The 18386-nt window shown below is 36.6% G+C and overlaps 1 protein-coding gene across 1 annotated transcript in view; it reads left to right on the forward strand.

Moving 5' to 3' along the window:
* Positions 1-1283: 1283 nt before the first annotated feature.
* Positions 1284-18386, forward strand: part of PKN2 (protein kinase N2) — a 148195-nt gene continuing 131092 nt past the window's right edge. The window contains exon 1 of the mRNA XM_014841895.3: positions 1284-1728. Coding sequence (XP_014697381.1) covers positions 1681-1728 — 48 coding nt within the window. The 5' untranslated portion in view covers positions 1284-1680. The remainder of the gene's footprint in view (positions 1729-18386) is intronic.

Below are 18386 nucleotides of genomic sequence, written 5' to 3' on the forward strand. Positions count from 1 at the left end.
AATTATATCTTGGCTTTTCCAAGTGTTGTTATTTCATATATGTTAATTATCATTTTCAACCAAGGCAATGCATTAAACATATAAACAGTTGTAAAACTTTAAAGTACATACCAGAAAAATTCCTCATCACATATCATGAGTTGGAGCTCAGAAAACATGGTCACAGAACTCTGGACCTTCAATGAATGTTTGTCAAGGTAATGCATGAGAATTGAGAAGACAAAAAGATAAACTTAAGTCCTAGCATCAGTCCAACAGATCTTATGTGGAATGTAAGAGAAATACATACTATTATACCTCTTTAGAAGTATGCCAATTAAGCCCTTCCTCAAGTAGCTATCTAACTAAACAACCCCTAGCACTTTCTCCAAGTAGCTTTTGAGAAAGCTATTGTATTTCAGCCTCAAATAATGAAAAGTTAGGCAGCTGCCTAGAATATCCACTCACTGCTCAAACAAAAGCTACCTGTTGGAAACTTTATTGACATTCCTGAATACTAGTGTCATTTTTTAAACCTAAACTTACACGACTTAGCTATATGTTACTAATAGGTTAGCTTGGATGTTCATCACACCAAGGAAAGTTGGCTTTTTTTCCATTCGTGGGCTGATCCCACCCCACCTCCTTCAGTTTAGATTCAGTTAAAAACAATTCAGGAGGCCAGCTAATTAAATTCTAAACTCTATATAGACTTCTACTGCCCAAACCACAGTAGTTCAGCGCTTGCGAAAATACACAGCACTTAAAGGCTGTGCTTTACAAGTTGCCAGAGATCGCGAGCTGCTTACATTTCTTGAAAAGTACAGACACACCCCGGTGTAGCCAGCTGTGCCCCTTCCTGGTGGGAAGATGCGCTATGGTGGAGCGAGCAAGAAGCAAGATTAATAGCTTGGGTTGATGGGGGCAGGGGAGTAATCTGTAAGGTTTGAGTCCCGAAACTCTGGTTGGTGGCGGTTAGGAAGCGGCCCGTTTAGGTTAGGCCTAAACTTCGGCAACAGAAGAGAAAGCGGCACTGGGGAAAACAACAGCAGCAGCAGGCTCCCGAACGCTAGCCTTCACGGTGGGGCCCGTAAACGCATCAGGAAAGCGGGCGTGTGTTTTTTTCTTCCTCTTCCCGCCCCCCGAGAGACGCGAGGCCAGTCCTTTCCCCTCGTTTTCACCCCCGCCGGGGCCAACGGCTGCCCCGCCCCCGAGCCGGTCGGAAGCCGCCCCGCCCCCGCGCCGCTCCCGCCCCGGGGGCCCCTCCGCTCCTCCTCTCCCGCCCGGCGGGAGGCGGTGGCCGCGGCCGTCACGTGTCCTGACAGCCGCCAAGCGAGACCGCTTTTGCGACGCGGTGACAGCCAAATGGTGCGACAGCAGGAGCTGCCGCCGCGGCCGCAGTGCCCCGCACCGAGAGGCTTAAGGCGGCTCCTGGCGTCGCCCAGAGGGAGCGACTGAGAGAGCAGAGTCCGGAGCGGGCGAGCGGGCGGCGAGGGCGAGCCCGCTACGAGTGCCCTCGCTCCCCGCCGCTCTCCATGAACCGGGTGGAATAAGCCGCGCCTCCAGCAGGGGCTGCGCCTCCATGAAGCTCTAGGTTTTTTTCTTCTCTCCCCGCTCCTCACCCCCCACCCGGCTCCCGTCCCGCCTTCTCCCTTCGCCAGCGGCGGCCGCGTCCAGGTGCGGAGTCCAGAGCGGAGCGCAATGGCGTCCAACCCCGAACGGGCGGAGATCCTGCTCACGGAGCTGCAGGTAAGGCCGCGGCCCGGGCGGGACGCGCCGGCGCCTTGAGCGCGGAAAGTCTGGCGCAGGGTCGCGGGCCGAGCGAAGCCGCTAAGTGCGGAAACTCGGGGATGTCACTCGAGAGCCGCTTCCTTCGGGAGCCGGACCCTCTCCCCGCGCCGGAGCCTGGCCTGCCACCGCTTTGAGCTGACCCTCCCTACCAGCGGGACCCGTCCCTGTGGGCTGCCTGCAGCCGAGTCGGCTCTCCCCGGTGCCGGGAGCGGCCAGCTCCCCGCCCCCTCCCGGGTGTCAGCCGCCCGCGGCCGCCCCTGTCGCCCCCTCCCGCCCTCCCTCCGCCCGCCGCCGGCCCCGCCTTTCCCTTGTCCGCCGCTCCTTACCCTCCTTTGAATGACTCTCAGGCTGTTTTCTCGTCCCTCCCCTTCCCCTCGGACTCCGCACAAAGAGCGCCCCCATAACTTCCAGCCCCCAGACAAGTTCTTTTTTTTTTTTTTTTTTTTTAACGAAAGCGTGTCTCACCAAATGCCTGCTTCACTTTCACCAGCCCTCTTCAGGTGACTGCATTTCTTTCCTCAAATTTGAGGGCTACCTTTTTTCTTTTTTTACCAAGCGATAGCTATAAGGTCCTCTTCTCAGCTACTCCCAGCTCCTGTCTCAGCTGCTCCCTGCCCGGTCAGATCCGGAAGCTCATATGCTGATGCCTTCAGACTTTCATTTTCCCTCCTGTTTGAACCCCAGAGAAAGAGCTACAGAAGTTGTTTACAAATAAGAAAGCAGTCGACTAAGGGAAAATGTTGTGCACCGAATGCCTGCAGAAGATGAGAACAAAATAGGTCTCTTCATTAGTGAAGTCCATGTCGAGTAGCAATATTATTCTTTCCCATTTCCAGCTAAATATTTGATGATGTAGGCACGGTTTTTGTGTTTAGGTCTCTGTGATGTACAAGGATACCTACGCTACCCTGTTGGGTTTATTTTTCATTACTTCGAGGTGTCCTAGAGATGTTTACATCTGGATTAAAATTTCATGCTCGTCTTTTGACTTGAATTTATTTTGGTTTGTTTAAATATAGTCTTCTAGCTACTCAAAGATTGACTTGGGAATTAAAAGAAGAAAAAATACTATACTTAGATTTATTTTTGTGTGTTGGGCAGTTAATTCTTTTTTAAAAGAATCTACACACTCTGAGGAGTTAATTCTTGATGATGTCAGAATTAAGTATTGCACCTGCTTCTAAATTTTTGGCTGTTTAAATGTCTTTATTGATTGATTGCTGTATCAGTTTGGTTTATTGTGCAGTTAGATGTAAGCTTGAAGGCATTCTTATAACACTTGATATTTCCTCCAAAAAAATGCATATTTCAACACGGTGTAACAATGATCTGTTGAAAATTTGGAATCCTTTGGAAATGCAAAGCTGAATTTTCATATCATTGAACAGTTACTATATAGTATTTTAATTACTCTTCGCCATTTATGAGGAAGTCTTAAAGCATACCACATTTGCTATATGAATGAAATTTATTGTTTTATTAATTTACATGAGCTTTTAAAATGAAGTTTATTTGAGGCACATGGGAAATGCTTTCCATTGCCTAGTCTTGAGATATAAAAAGCATACTTTAATTCTGACTGAGAAAAAGCCATGAAAATGACAGGAACATTTTTGTTTGAATGGAGTGGCTTTAGAATTATCAAGTATTTGGCATCCTTATTTGTATTTTATAGAAAGTTGGCATAAAAGACACTTATTTTGGCATGGACCTAAAACTATGTTTTCACATGTATTAAAATATAACATTTTGGGACTTTTAATAAGATCAATTTTGACAAAATCAAGGCGGCAAGTCAAAGTAATTTTAAACATGAGTGTTTAAAAAATGGGACCAAAGTAGGGGAACACCTACTCTAAAGTTAGACTTTTAAGTAAAGTAAAATGTAACTCTCTCCAGAAAAAAGATAGTTTTTATTAAGTGTTACCTTATAAGTTGTCATGTATATCCAGGACACTTTTCTTGGTGTATTTGACTCCCAGTTCTAATAAAAGTTACTGCATTTAAACTTTATCATGTTCGTTAAAATAATTATTTATATCAGCACTTAAGATAAATAGTGATGAAATTTGCTTGACTAACTATATCCATCTATTCACACATTTTATTTCATTGGTCATGAAACTGGTATATAGTGACCAAGTATTTATCGCTCTTGTTTGAAGAACCAGTTTTTAAAAGCTTCTGAGTTATTTGAATTTATTAAATTGAAAAGTTAATATGAAGTTCTTAATGCTTCTCTACCATACAGAATTTAAGTATTTAAATAGTAATTTATGTAGCAAGTTTTAAAATGTGTTTAGTAGTTTAAAATTGTTACTCTGCCATTATCTTGTCTCAGGAATACCTGTCTCACTCTGAAAGTTACACGTTACAACTTACTTTTAATTTAAGTGATACTTATTTATTTAGAAACATTGTACACCCAACATTTTAAAATTATTTTTCAAATTACATTGCAGAATTTAAAATACTTTACTGCTTGAGCTGGAATTGGCTTATTAATAACCATTGGTTGTGGAAAGGCAAAACAAAGAAAATCTGAAACCCAACAGTACTTTGTTTTGTTAATTACTGTAATATTTCTGTGGAATAATGTTTCTAACTGTTGCTAGTAATTTAGGAGGCTTGTTAAACAAGGAATCATTAATAAAGTACACACAGACTTTGATGGCTAGAAGGTTCAATGTGTAAGGAAGAATATTTGCTGTAGCAAAAATAAAAATAGGCTGTTTAAAAATATGAACTTAATTGGCAATTTCTAATTTTTATCTCACAACTAACTTTTGTGTCCTGTTCTCTTTTTTATTTGAAGTGTAGTGGGAAACTTAGTGAGATACTTTCTGAGGCTAAATAAATTAAAGTTTATTTTTAAGGAAACTGGACTAATGAAAGCTATATAAAGAATCTCGAAATGAAAATGTTGGCTACAGCAGTAATTTTGTAGAATTCTGACCCAAATATTGAGTAGCATACTAATAAAGTTCCCTTGTTAATTATTGGAGATTCATCTTCATCAAAATGCCTAATAAAACGTTGGGTTGAGAATCTTAAATTCCATTCTCAGCAGAATTTATTTAGGTAGAGGTGACTTGCCTGCGTGGAAGGTTGAGGTAGTTAGCTTTAAGTTACAGGATTCATTTCAAGAAACATTTATTGATTATCTACCAAAGCTATATTGGAGGAGATAAAGATGACAGGATATGGCTTTCACTTTCTAGAAGAGAGTACAAATAACATTTATTGATTATTTTCTATACGTCAGACATTGTACTTGGTACCCTGTACATCTTATATAATCTTCACAACAATGCAGTAAGGTCGGTGGTATTTCCATTTTGCAGATCAGGACACTTACTTCAGGAATGTTAAGTGAATTGTTTGTGGTCACACTGTATAAGTCTGAGTTAGAATTCGTATCTCTAGAGTTTCCCACTACATCATTCTTTAAGCTTCCTCATTTCTCTGGACCCATAAATGTTTTGCATTCCGAGTTATAGATGTGTGAACTTTCTAAAAATTGGCCAAAGATATAATTAACCAAAGTTAACTTTAATATACATATACTACTTGTTAAGTTCCTCTACAACAAGGAAAAATGCTTTCCACATTCTATTTGGTAGTCTTTAGTTTAGCAGTGCATTATTATTGTGAATAAGGTGTTGTATTTTATAAAGGCTAACAGTACAAATAACCTTTTTGCAGATTTTCATTTGACAATTACTACTTCTGGTGAAAGTTGTCAAGTCTTTGTGCAAAACCTTCCAAAAGATTTTACATTTCTCTGTAGACTATCCATAAGATAAACTTTACTTTAAAATTTTAAGCTCATCTGTAGTGAAGCTATGTGTTTCACGCTTAGTAGGTACTCAGTACTTTGATAAGAAGGCTCCATTTATTACCTAGGCTGAGAAATGTCTTGACTGTTCTAAGAGAAGTTGATCATAATCACTGACATAGAAATTACATAGTTTTCTTTAATTTACATTTCTAATCCCTTGTCCCAAAAATATTCCCTTGAAAAGTTCAGAAGGGATTTCTGCACTACTTATGTCATACCTATCTATAGCACACTGCTATTTTACCCATTTGATGGGAAACGAGGAGGTGATGTCTAATTTTGTAGTGATACTGTAAAGTGGGAAGGTTTCTCTGTTGGAAGGATTAAGATTTTAAAGTGGATTGGAGGAATCTAGACAGGGATGAGAAAGTACACAGAATGGGTAATGCAGATTTTACAGTTTTCTCGAGTTATAAAGGTAATACACGTTCATTGTAGGAAATCTAGAAAGTGCAGAAAAGCACACAGGAAGTAAAAGGTGCTCATAGTTCTGTCACTCAGAGAAAACTGACAACATTTCCCAACTTATAAGTCCCATGGTATTTGAGTCCATTTCCTCTTTCTCCTCCCTTTTTTAAAATTGAGATATATTTAATATAGAACATGTGTAACTTTAAGGTGTACAACATATTGATTTGATATTTTTCCTCCCTTCTTTATCCCATTTTACTTATTAGAATTCTAAAGAGAAATGAGGTTCATAGAGTTTTAAGATAGAAATAGTGAGAGGTTAAGAAAATTTTGCCACTACTTCTAGATAAGTGGATCTAGCTAGCTTAATTGACTTTTTTAAATTTCAGAATATTTTGATTTTGAGTCAGTACTTTGAGGTACAGTTAAGAAAAGTGGAGAATACAGCATAGACTTAGTACTAGACAACAGTGATACCTAGCATCAACTGTTTGAACAATAAATCAATACAGTGTGGTTTTTCAGCTTAGATTCGATTATTCCTATTCTTATAGAATGCTGAGTACTTTATTGAATACGGCATATCCTTAAATAACTTGCCGAATATTTTTTGACTACCTATGTAAAAGTCTCTGTGCTGAAACTAGTGTTATAAAATTGTGGCTCTATGTTGGATGTTTTTCCATCATCTCTGATTAGTATAATAGAGATTAGTTCTCGTCTCCTACAACTCTTACTATTCACATATGATCAATATTGAAATAGGGAGCGGTTGGGGCACCTTCTAAGCATTGTCTCTTTACACCAGATCTTTGCATCTGATTCCTTGGGCTCTCCTCTTTCTGCTTTTCAAATTTGGCAACAGTAAATTTCCATGCCTTTTATTAGATGATTCCTATGTGTCTACTTTTAAACAAATGGGAAGAGTGGAGTAGTAGTTTGTAGAGGTGAATATCACTTCGAATAATGTTATTTCCAGAAGCAAACCTGATATTCGAACAGAGTAGTTAATTCTGCATTATTTCCTAGTAAAATGTACTGTGTTGAACAATTGTCAATGTCTACTCTATTTCAAAAACCAATTTTACTTGGACTACAGTATGACAAAATCATAACATTTAATATGATTAATTTTTGATATGCAAAGTTGGGAGCAAAGTTAGAAATTTGAAAACTAGTTAAAAGCTTTAAACTTTACAATTTTGAATGGGAAAAACATACTAAGAAAAAGTAACTTCTAATGTCTTAGAAGAGCGGAAATAGAGAACATTTATCTTGACACATGTCTCGTTTCTCTTAATTTTATCTAAGGAAATCTTATTTGAAAATAGCTCTATTGTCACATTCAGTTTTTCACAATCTCACAAGAATTAAATTTATGTAACATTATGTACATAAATATTGTCTGTTAAAAATGAAGAATAGGAAAGCCTAAGAAGAATGTATTTGATAATAAATACCTTAGATTTGAAGGTAAATGTTGGTGTCATGTTATAAAGATGAACTGATACGTGAGAATTGCATAACATATACCATTATTAGGATTTATCTGTTTTAGAAACTTGGCAGTGGTAACTTTGTCTAATTGGTTAAAGCTTCACTGCCCTAGCTCACGAACACCTTAATTTATTGGAAGGTTGTTATGACAGAATTTGGAATTTATTTTAGATTGAGAAGACATACTTACCACTCAATACATGTGCTGAATATCATCTATCTTGCACATAAATCATATTGTTTTCCCTTTCCTGTAGTTGCTACCTTAGTGATTCTCCAGGGAGGTATTATTACACCTTAGGTACACTGCATTGGATTAATCCTTATCCATCCATCTATGTATCATTATAATAAGCACTCATAGACTATAACTCACTTCCTACCTCCCCCCAAAAGCTAGGAACTTAGCCTGTGTGTGATTTTTCTCCATTCCTTCCTCCTACCTCCACCTTCTTGTCAGCCAGCATAATCATCGTCTTGAGTCCTGTGTTTGTTCTCTTGCTTTCTTTGTATATAGTTTTGTTGGATATATAATTCTAAAAGATTTATCTTTTATTTTAGTTGTTCTTATATAATTGTGTTAAATACAGTCTTTCCAAATCATTATTGCTGATTTATCCATATTATTGCATCTTGCTATAGTCAGTCATTTTAATTGCTGTATAATATTCCATTGAGTAAACTAATCATCAACTCTCTCCTTCTTTGATATTTGAATATTTCTCCACTCACTCTCCCTCATTGGGCATTTAATTATTTTGTAGTTTTTGTAATTGTGAACAATGCTGCTGTGGAATTCTGTGCAGTTTTCGTATTGTACATATATGAGTTTCTATTAATTATATATCTACAGTACAAATTGTTGCCTCCCGGGGTAGATGAATGCCCAACACTAGGAGATGATTCCCAACTTCCATTGTGGTTGTGCCAGTTTATATTCATATCAGCGATATGTAAGACATAAAAGATCCTTTGGTTATCTGTCCTTTCTTATGTGTGATATTGTCCTTTTAATCTTTCCAAATCAGAAGAGTGTAAAATAGTATGTCATTGTGGTCTTGATTTACATTTTCCTGATCATCATTGTTGTAGAACATTTCTTTTTATGTTTAGTCGCCTTTTCTGTTTCCTCTTCAGTGGAATTCCTGTTCATGGCTCTTACTTATTTTTCTGTTTTTCTTAATTGATTTATAAGAATTTTTTATATTCTTCATGTTAATCCTTTGTGTATGTTGTAAATGCCCTCTCTCAGTTTGTAACTTATCTTTTCACTTTCTTTTAGGGAGTTTGTGGGAGGGATAGTTTTAAATGTTTTACTTTTTTGACAAATATTCAGAATCTTGTACATCATTGTGATCAGCAAGCCTGCTCTTAATACCTGTTCTAGATTTGGTATAGAAAAGGTAAAGTTATACAGTTTATGAGTCATGGATTCACAGACTGTGCAAATAAGCAACCATAGAAGTTGTGTAAAATATTGTATTGCTTAACACATTCTAGCACTCAAATGTCACTCAATTAAAAAGTGAATTTAGAAGCAAAGAAAAGTGAAAATTACATATGTAAATATCTCATCAACTACTCGTTTTTCTCAGTCTGTATCTCTTCAGTGCAAACTATATATTAGTTATTATTGATATTTTATTCTTTTGTTTGAAGGGCAGTGTATTACAAGTATAGAATTATGTGAATTGGTTATTCAGTTATGTTCGTAGCTTGTCAGTAAAGTGCTGGAGTTAATCATTTAATATTGGATATGAAACAGAAAATACTATTCTTATCTTATAGAATTTACTAGTGTTTATGAACCTGGAATCCTAAATGCAGTTTTTGTCGTTGCTGTAGTATCTTTTGATGAAAAAGATTTAATTTTAATTTTAGTCAAATTCATCAATCTTTTCTTTTATTGTAATTGCTTTTTGTTTAGAAAATTGTTCCTTACTCTGAGTCTAAAAAATAGTCACCTGTGCTTTCTACTAAGAGTTTTAAAGTTTTATTTTTAACATTTAAGTCATTAGATCTGGAGTTGATCTTTGAATATGGAGTAAAATGAAAATCTGTGTTATTTTTTAATTTTTAAAATATTTTGAAGTATATCAATCTCTTATAATGTAAATTTAAAACAGAACACTTTTCAGTTTTTAGGACAGAAACATTTCTGAATAGCGTTATTTAATTTTTGCAAGTTAGAAGTTAAGGTGACATCATACTAGGTTATGTAATAAACTATACCTAAGGTTATCCTCACCTAAATCATTAGTAGCTTACTTTTCCCTGATAGTGCCAGTTTGTGATTCTGTTTTTTGTTGTATTCCCTGAAACTCTGGGTCAGTAGGATTCTTGACTGACTTCTTGTTAACTCTCCATCACACTGCACTTGTGGCTCAAACCTTTTATATTTTCATAAGTCATCCAACGTAGTCTTGCTCCTTTGTTCTCAGCAGATCACTGGCCAGTCATTGCCTGTACTGAATGATACACAGTATTCAGGAATGTGAGTTTCCTCAACTTTTCTTCTCCCTACTTTAAGATTTCTTGGGATTTTTGTCATTTTTTTTTTGTTTTTTCGTAACCAATTTTAAGAAAAAATTGACCTTCTTAAGGCTATCCTTTCCTGGACTTCTGCTTCCTTTGGAATATCATTTCACTCTTGTAGAATGGGGCTTTCATTCTCCCCTGACTCTTTACCTAAGGATAAGTTCACATCAATGACCCCTTTTTTTAAAAGTATACTCTTTTTTTAATACTATTGTATTCCCAAATTTCTTTCTTTCTTTCTTTTTATTTTGTGAGGAAGATTTGCCTGGAGCTAACATTCATTGCCAATCCTCCTCTTTTTTTTACTTGAGGAGGATTGGCCTTGAGCTAACATCTGTGCCAATCTTCCTCTCCTTTGCATGTGCAATGCCACCACAGCTTGAGTGATGAGTGGAGTAGGTGCACACTTGGGATCCGAACCTGTGAACCCCAGGCCAGCAAAGCAGAGCACATGGAACTTTAACTACTTGGCCATGGGGCTGGCCCCCAGATTTCTTTCTTTTACTCATCACATTCCTTCAAAGGAATTTCTTAGTTGCACATGTTTTCTGCCATTTATTTCTTATTCAAATATGACTTCTGTCTCAATTATTCTATTGAAATTATTATCTTAAAAGCCTCAGTTGACCTCCTGCTCCTTCTAGTCCTTAGATGCAATTGATACTGCTTCAGCTTCTTGAAACTCTTCGTTTAAATTAAGCTTCATGGGGGCCAGCCCTGTGGCCGAGTGGTTAATAAGTTCATGCGCTCTGCTTGGGCGGCCCCGGGTTTCGCCGGTTCGGATCCTGGGCACGGACATGGTGCCTCTCATTAGGCCGTGCTGAGGTGGCGTCCCAACATGCCACAACTAGAAGGACCCACAACTAAAATATTCAACTATGTACTGGGGGAATTTGGGGAGAAAGCAGAAAGAAAAAAAATGTTTGGCAACAGTTGTTAGCTCAGGTGCCAATCTTTAAAAAATAAAAAAAAATATAAATAAATTAATTAGTTAATCTTCATGGACCCTGCACAATATTGGTTACTTTTTTTCCCCATCCTATCTGCCTCTGTTTGCTACTATTAGTCTTTTTTTTAAAATTTTTTGAGGAAGATTAGTCCTGAGCTAACTGCTGCCAATCCTCTTCTTTTTGCTGAGGAAGCCTGGCCCTGAGCTAACATCCGTGCCCATCTTCCTCTCCGTTATATGTGGGACGCCTACCACAGCATGGCTTGCCAAGCGGTGCCATGTCTGCACCCGGGATCTGAACCAGAGAACCCCGGGCCACTGGGGTGAAACGTGTGCACCTAACCACTGCACCACCGGGCCGGCTCCGATATTGCTGTCTTTTGATAACTCCTTTCCTAGTTTAAATGTTCTACCTGTTTCTAGACTATTTCCCCTCTAATTTATTCTTCTGATTAACCACCAGAATTAATCACCTTGTTTTGTCAGACTTACAAGAAATAGAAACCCATTTAAATTAGCTTAAACAAAAATTGAGTTTATTGGAAAGCCAGGGATATCTACTTAACCCAAGGGTGGTGTATATAGCCAGATCCCATGAGTACTGGAGGCTTGTTCTCTCTGTAGGGCTACATGTTCTCGTATCTCTTCTTCTTTAAGAATGTATACTGCTTTATATACTCATTCTCCTTTCACATGGTCCCCAAATGGCACTCTTAACTTCTGAATTTACATTAACTCTACAAGTCCAATGCCCACAGCTAACTCACTTATTCTGTGCCACAATTCTAAATTCTTGGATGGGAAAACTGATTGACCCCATACAGAGCATGTACCCCTGATCCAATCAGCTTTGGCAGTGGAGGGCTGGAGTTCTCCCTACCAGTATGTGCCAATATGGCTGCAAGGACTCTCCTGTGAGTTAGGGACTGGGGCTGTTCTCTGAGAAGGGAGAATCATTTGAGAAAGCACTTCTCTGCTTCCACTCTTTTAATAACTTTCCATTGATTATGGAATAAAATATATTAGACCTTCCATCATCTGGCCCTTATCAGTCTTTTTAGATTTTTCTCACTATGTATCTTACACTCTGTCATATTAAACTATTTGCAGTTCTTGGAACTATACTGCTTCTTTATACATCTGTATCTTTGCATATACTGTTTCTAACTTTATGAATACTAATATTGCTCATCTGCCTGAAAAACTTTAGACAAATTGGACACTCCTTAAAATTCTAAGAGAAATGTATTCATTGACTATATTAATATATTCATACCATATAATCAAAAATTTCACTTGAGACATTTTTGATAAGTAAATTTAGTGATTGGTCATGTAGCGTTTTGCTCCATTGGCAGATTAGCCTACTTCCCATTTTGCAGCTCCTGTTATTGAATCTATTACCCAATATGGCAATTAATTATTAAATTTTATGTTTCTCTCCCACTTTGAGTAGCGAAACTAGATCTTACTCATCTTTATGTCCCTAGCACCTGGCATGTGATTTATGGTTAATAAATGCTTGAATAAGTAAATCACCGATTTCTATGACTGATTTGTACTAAACTTGAGTTCTCTGTATTTCTGAGGGTTATCATTCTTCCCCTGGTTGCTGATGCTAGAAACGTGCTGGTCATTTTTATTTGAGTACTGTCTCAGCCTCTTGAGTTGGTTCTTCTACTTATGTAACTTGAATGCATTTATAACTTTGCTGTTGTCCAAGTTTGGGCCCCCATTATCATTTGGATGTTTACAGTATCTTGATATTCCATCTCTACTTCTTCAGTCTCATTCCATTTTTATTTAGACTGTGTACAACTACTAGATTCAGAAGTGGTCTCCAGCATTCTGTGACTCCTTACTGCCTGTGAGATATAGTCCTAATTCCTTAGTTCAGCGCTGAAAGCTGTCATTATTGTAGCCCCCAAATACCTGTTAGTTCTTAACTCTTTTCATGCAAGCAGCCTGTTTTTCAGGCACACCATGGTTAGTAATTTTTCCTTGCCTACATACATACATAACTCTTTTTCTTCTGCTTCGCTTTATTGCTCTTCAAAGATAATTTGTTTTTTACAAGACCCTCCACCAGCAAAAAGATTACTAATTGCTGAAGGCTCAGATGATGGTTAGCATTTTCTAGCAATAAAGTTTTTTTAAATTAAGGTATGTATATTGTTTTTTTAGACATCATGCTATTGCACACTTAATAGACTACAGTATAGTATAAATATAACTTTCATATGCACTGGGAAACCAAAAAATTTGTGTGACTTGCTTTATTGTGATAGTTGCTTTATTACAGTGGTCTGGAACCAAACCCACACTATTTCCAAGGTATTCTTGCTATATTCTGTCAACTGCAATGTTTCTTAAGGCCCAATTCAGATTCTACCTTTTTCCTTTTTTCCTTATTTTCCCCTAGTTGTATATAATCTCTCCTCAAAACTTAGGTAGAGTATCTTCTATTTCATGACGTTAATCATATATTGCGTTGCACTGTAGTTGTATTCTACCTCATTTTCTCTCCTAGGTTGTATCCTTAACATCTTTGAGGAAAAGGACTATATAGCTTATCTTCATCTTCTACCCTTGTAGTGCTGAGCACAGCAACTTGTAAATAGTAGCTACTTATTAATGTTTATTGAATAAACAGTTCTCATATCTGAAAACATTCAATAATGTTTATTGAATAACAGTCTCATATCTGAAAATCTCCAGATTTTATATTTATTGCTTTAAACTTTTTTCTGCTTTTGTTTTGGTATTTCTGAGGGAGCAGAACTGCATTATGTCCTTTTTTTAGGTAGAGCCACTTGACAGGTACATAATTTTCAGTTTATTACCTTCTTCAGTCATAATAATTGAATTCTCAGTCTGAGATGGGGAATTTTCTACTGGCAGAAGGATCTGTGTCTAGATACAATGGAAGCAAATAATAATAATAAAAGTAACAATTTTTGTTATTATTAAAAACAAATAATAACTAATTCATTTGATGTTATTTCACTTAATCCTTAAGACAATTCTACTGAAATAGTGTTATCATCTCCACTTTATAGGCAAGAGAACTAAAGTTGAGAGAAGTTAAATAACTTTTCCATGGTCACATAATCGGCCTGAACCAAGATGCAAATTCAGGTCTCTGCCTTGAGAGCACACGTGTCTTAACCATTATATTCTAGTGCCTCTTTCTTCTTTTGGCATTTTTCTCTGCTTCTTCTTTTCCCAGACTCTCCCCACTCCAGTAACCACAGCCTATCTCCTGTCTGCTCAGGTTCTTACCCCAGCCTTTCACTTATGCAGCATCTCTTATTTTATATCTTTCCTTCTCTCTCAACAATGCCAATACTTGCTTTTCTGGTAGGATTGTTTTCGATGACTAGCTAGTTGATCTGAAGGGCAAATTCATGCTGACTTATTACCTTCAAGCTCTAAGTAAGATAAGCTTGAACCCGCAATCTTATACCCTGTGGAAATTCCAAATCTCCTAAGCTTTCTATGTTTTCCTGGTATAGGGCACTTAAGTTCTCATGGCACCCTCTGCTTCCTGGGTTTCTGTTTCTACACATGTTTATAGACACATAACAACTTAACTGGTTTTGATAAAGATACCCGTATTTCACGTAGTCCTTCCTCCCATAGAATACCTAGTTTCTTGTCCTATGGCTGGCTCTTCTCTCCTCTTTGTCATGTCTGTTGCTCAATCCTTTTTACCTTATTTGCCGTGGAAACTCCAAATTCTTCTCTCTGTGAGGAAGAACACTTCAGTTCTCTCAAATTCCTCCTCTCAAACCGCATGGCCAAATTTCTCAAGTGTTCATCAAACAAAGGAACATACATGTTTCAAAGAATCGGTCCTCCTTAGAAAGCAGATATACTTGTAAAAAGCAAAACTTATTTCTTGCTATATCAGTAAAAGTTATCTAATCTCCTGTTCTCTTGGAAGCTTTGAGAAAGGGGAAGGATTCTTTTATCTACTAATGATCCTATATCAGTTAGAAGTACCTGTTAGAGTAAAGATACTTGACTCTATCTATTGGTTCCTAGAAAAGGAAGCCTCATTGAGTTAAGAAAAAACTTGGGTTTTTTTGTCTCCCCAAAGCCCCAGTACATCCTAGTAACAAGTCATTCTGTTTTTTCTATGTGGGCTGCCACCACAGCATGGCTTGATGAGTGGTATGTAGAGCTGTGCCTGGGATCCGAACTGGCGAACCCCAGGCCACCGAAGTGGAGCGCACAAACTTAATCACTCAGCTACAGGGCTAGTCCCGTAAACTGTGCATTTTTTAAAGATGCTTAAGCCTGTTACAACCGTTGGGTCATGGATCAGTGCTGTTCAGGATGATAGTTTCACACTAAGGACAATGTTGTATTAGTATGTATTCTATATATGTTTATACAAAGTTACCAATTTATAAGTAAGAGCGTGGACTGTCCTCCATTCTGAATTTTTGCCATTTCTCCTTCTCTTTACTTCTTTCCTTTCTTGATGTCAAAATGTACTCCCTCTTAAGAAATAATAAGGATAATTATAGTAATATCCTAACTGGCAAAATAATAAATCAGTAACCTTATTTCTGTCTGCCAAATTTCCTTTTGGAAATTTACTGATCAATAATTTCAAGGCCTGGTTGAAATCACTAGTCTAGTAGATAATTCAAGTTTTGGAATCATACACACTTAAATTTAAATCCCATATTTGACACATATTCGCTATCTAATTTTGTGTGGGTTATTTAGCTTCATGAGACAAGTTTTCTTATAAAAATAGGGATAATTTCTGGCTCAGAGGGCTTCTGTAAGTATTAAAAAAAGTGATGTACATAAAGTGCCCGGTATATAGTAGACACTTAATAATTTTTCCTTCTGTCACATTTACATTTTAGGATTAGTTCATTTTTCTTTAAATACTTAAGTTGTGTGGTTGACAGGCTGGCCAAAGGTGGGCGTAAGAGACCTAGAGAACTGATCATACTTCCTAGGTTAATTGTTTTCTCCTCTTTTCTTTCCTCTTTTGCTTCATAGAGGGTACAATGAGGATAGCTATCTGAAAGGTGTGTATATTTTCATGATTGTCTTAATTTAAAATAACAGTATACTGAGATTATGTGTGTAACAGTAATTAAAGAAATCACAGGTTGATATATGATGAACATATAGTATTGAGCCTTCATTTAAGAATTTGTGGTATATTTGTCATGCAAAAAATATACATTGTTAATATTGAGCTATAGAACAATTCAGCAGTTTCATGAAGCAGTTTGATTAAGTTAAGATCCTTATTTTGTCCTTTCCCAGAGGCTTTAGACTTTTTATAAATTTGAGCTAAGATTATGTATTTGCAGAATCAAAAATGGTCTTGAACATTTCAGCACTAGAGAAACAGATTTATGGTAATTATCTCTGGATATTAATAAGTACTATCAACTCTGTAATTGAATATGTCAAGCTTTGATGTGTAAATTATAGTAAATATCCAATTGTTTGTTGCTTATTGGTTAGCATAATTGACTTTCCATTTTGTTACTATGGAAACCTTATCATTGCACTCCAGTATCATGAGAGTGTTCATTTTACTGTAACTTTTTGTTCTGGTTTATGTTTTCATTGTGTTAAACCCTCATAAAACTCTATACCAAATTCTACACTTAGTTTTGATTTGTCCTTTTTAGGAATGTCTTATAACCAATAGAACCTTAAATATCAGATCTAAAGCAAAATTCTTGCTTTACCAAATCCCTAAAAAACACCTTACTTAAATCTCTAAAAATAAGTGGACCTTTCCTTTCATTTTCTTTGAGGTCGGCAAAATGGTGGATAATTCTTTATTTTAGTGTAGTATAATGGTTATGATAGAGAAAGAACTGGTGTTAGTTATAAAAGTACTTCATATAAGAGAACCATGTTGAAAAATACAAGTAGTATTACTAATAGTAATGTCACTCTATGAAGCATTTTTCATTTATAAAGCACTTTCACATGCATTATTTCACTTGATCGTAAATGAAAGATTTTTCTTTCACTTTTGAGTTAGGGAGGGGAAGGATTATTATACCCAGTTTACATGTGTTCATGTTTACTGCAGCAATGTCTGTTTAACCTGAACCCTTATCTTCTGACTCCTATCCCTCATTTTAGTACTCTATACAATTTTAGTTTTATTAGCTTTTAGGGTTGTATTTTTTCCTTTAGTATACATAAAAAATGGTTAAGATTTCCAAAGCTGTGTTAAAAGTGAATGTGAAAAATGTCTTTTTTTCCCAAGACAACTGAGAATAGCTATAAAAGGGAATATATAATTTGCCTTTTAGTGGTGAATATTCATGGTATTATCAAAGTTCTTAGTTGTATTTTTATAGCACAAAAATATTGTAGAGGGGTAGTGATTTCAGCAGCAGTATTGTGTAACTTTTGGAGTGTTTATCATGGTTTAAAGTTTATGTAAAATTTAAAGAAGCTGTTACTAATGAAGTTGAATGGTGTTTTCTATATTTATAAATTATATATATTAAAAGAGGCTAATCATTTTACCCACAATACAGACTTTCAAAGTGAGTGTTGTATATGCCTCAGTTATTTTAGTACACTGAAAAAATGCTCATGTTTTATATCTTTTAAAGGAATAATATTTTTCTGATGTTAAAGTTTAGTCTACACTTATTTCTAATTTATGACTGGTTGTAGGGATAAAGATCTTTGTAGTGATAAACTGCTTTAAGTAAAAACATTTTTAAAAAGCCAAAGAATAAACTTCGTTTTATAAGCCCTTTTCCACTTCAGCATCTAGCAACTTCCCTGAAATATTTTGTTGTGATGTGTTAACACTCTTAGTGATTATAGCATTTGGGCCTATATACATTCAGATAGATTTATGAGGAAAAGAATGAGCTTTTTTGTTTTTGTTATCTACATTAATTTTCTCCTCATTTCTTGTGCGTGAGTTATTTGTTATTAATGGTGGTATTTTCATCTCTACCCCTAGTTTTTACTTGCTGTGCTGATTACAGCCTGAGAGCTGTACTTCTATTATGAGCTTCCACTAAAATAGTCTTACCTTCTAAGGAAGTTAAAAATAACTGTATACAATTAATAAATAATTGAATAAGTTTCTGGGGTTTTTTTTGTTGCTCAGTATGTGACTTGCTCAAGGCCAGCTCTGTTGCCCGTACCTCCAACCAAATAACATAACACTTAGTACTCTACAATTCAGCTTTGACTTTAGTTTGTCGAACCTTGTGACTTCTTAAAAGAGCTCCCATTTACACTGTCCACCTAGATCCTGTAGAATGAAAATGCTCAGCTCTTGGCTATGGTGTGGTAATGTAGCACAACTTGATCTATTATGGGGTTACTTAACTTCTTCTCAGCAAATCTGATGTT

Source organism: Equus asinus, chromosome 16, assembly GCF_041296235.1.
Source record: "Equus asinus isolate D_3611 breed Donkey chromosome 16, EquAss-T2T_v2, whole genome shotgun sequence".
Lineage (NCBI taxonomy): Eukaryota > Metazoa > Chordata > Mammalia > Perissodactyla > Equidae > Equus > Equus asinus.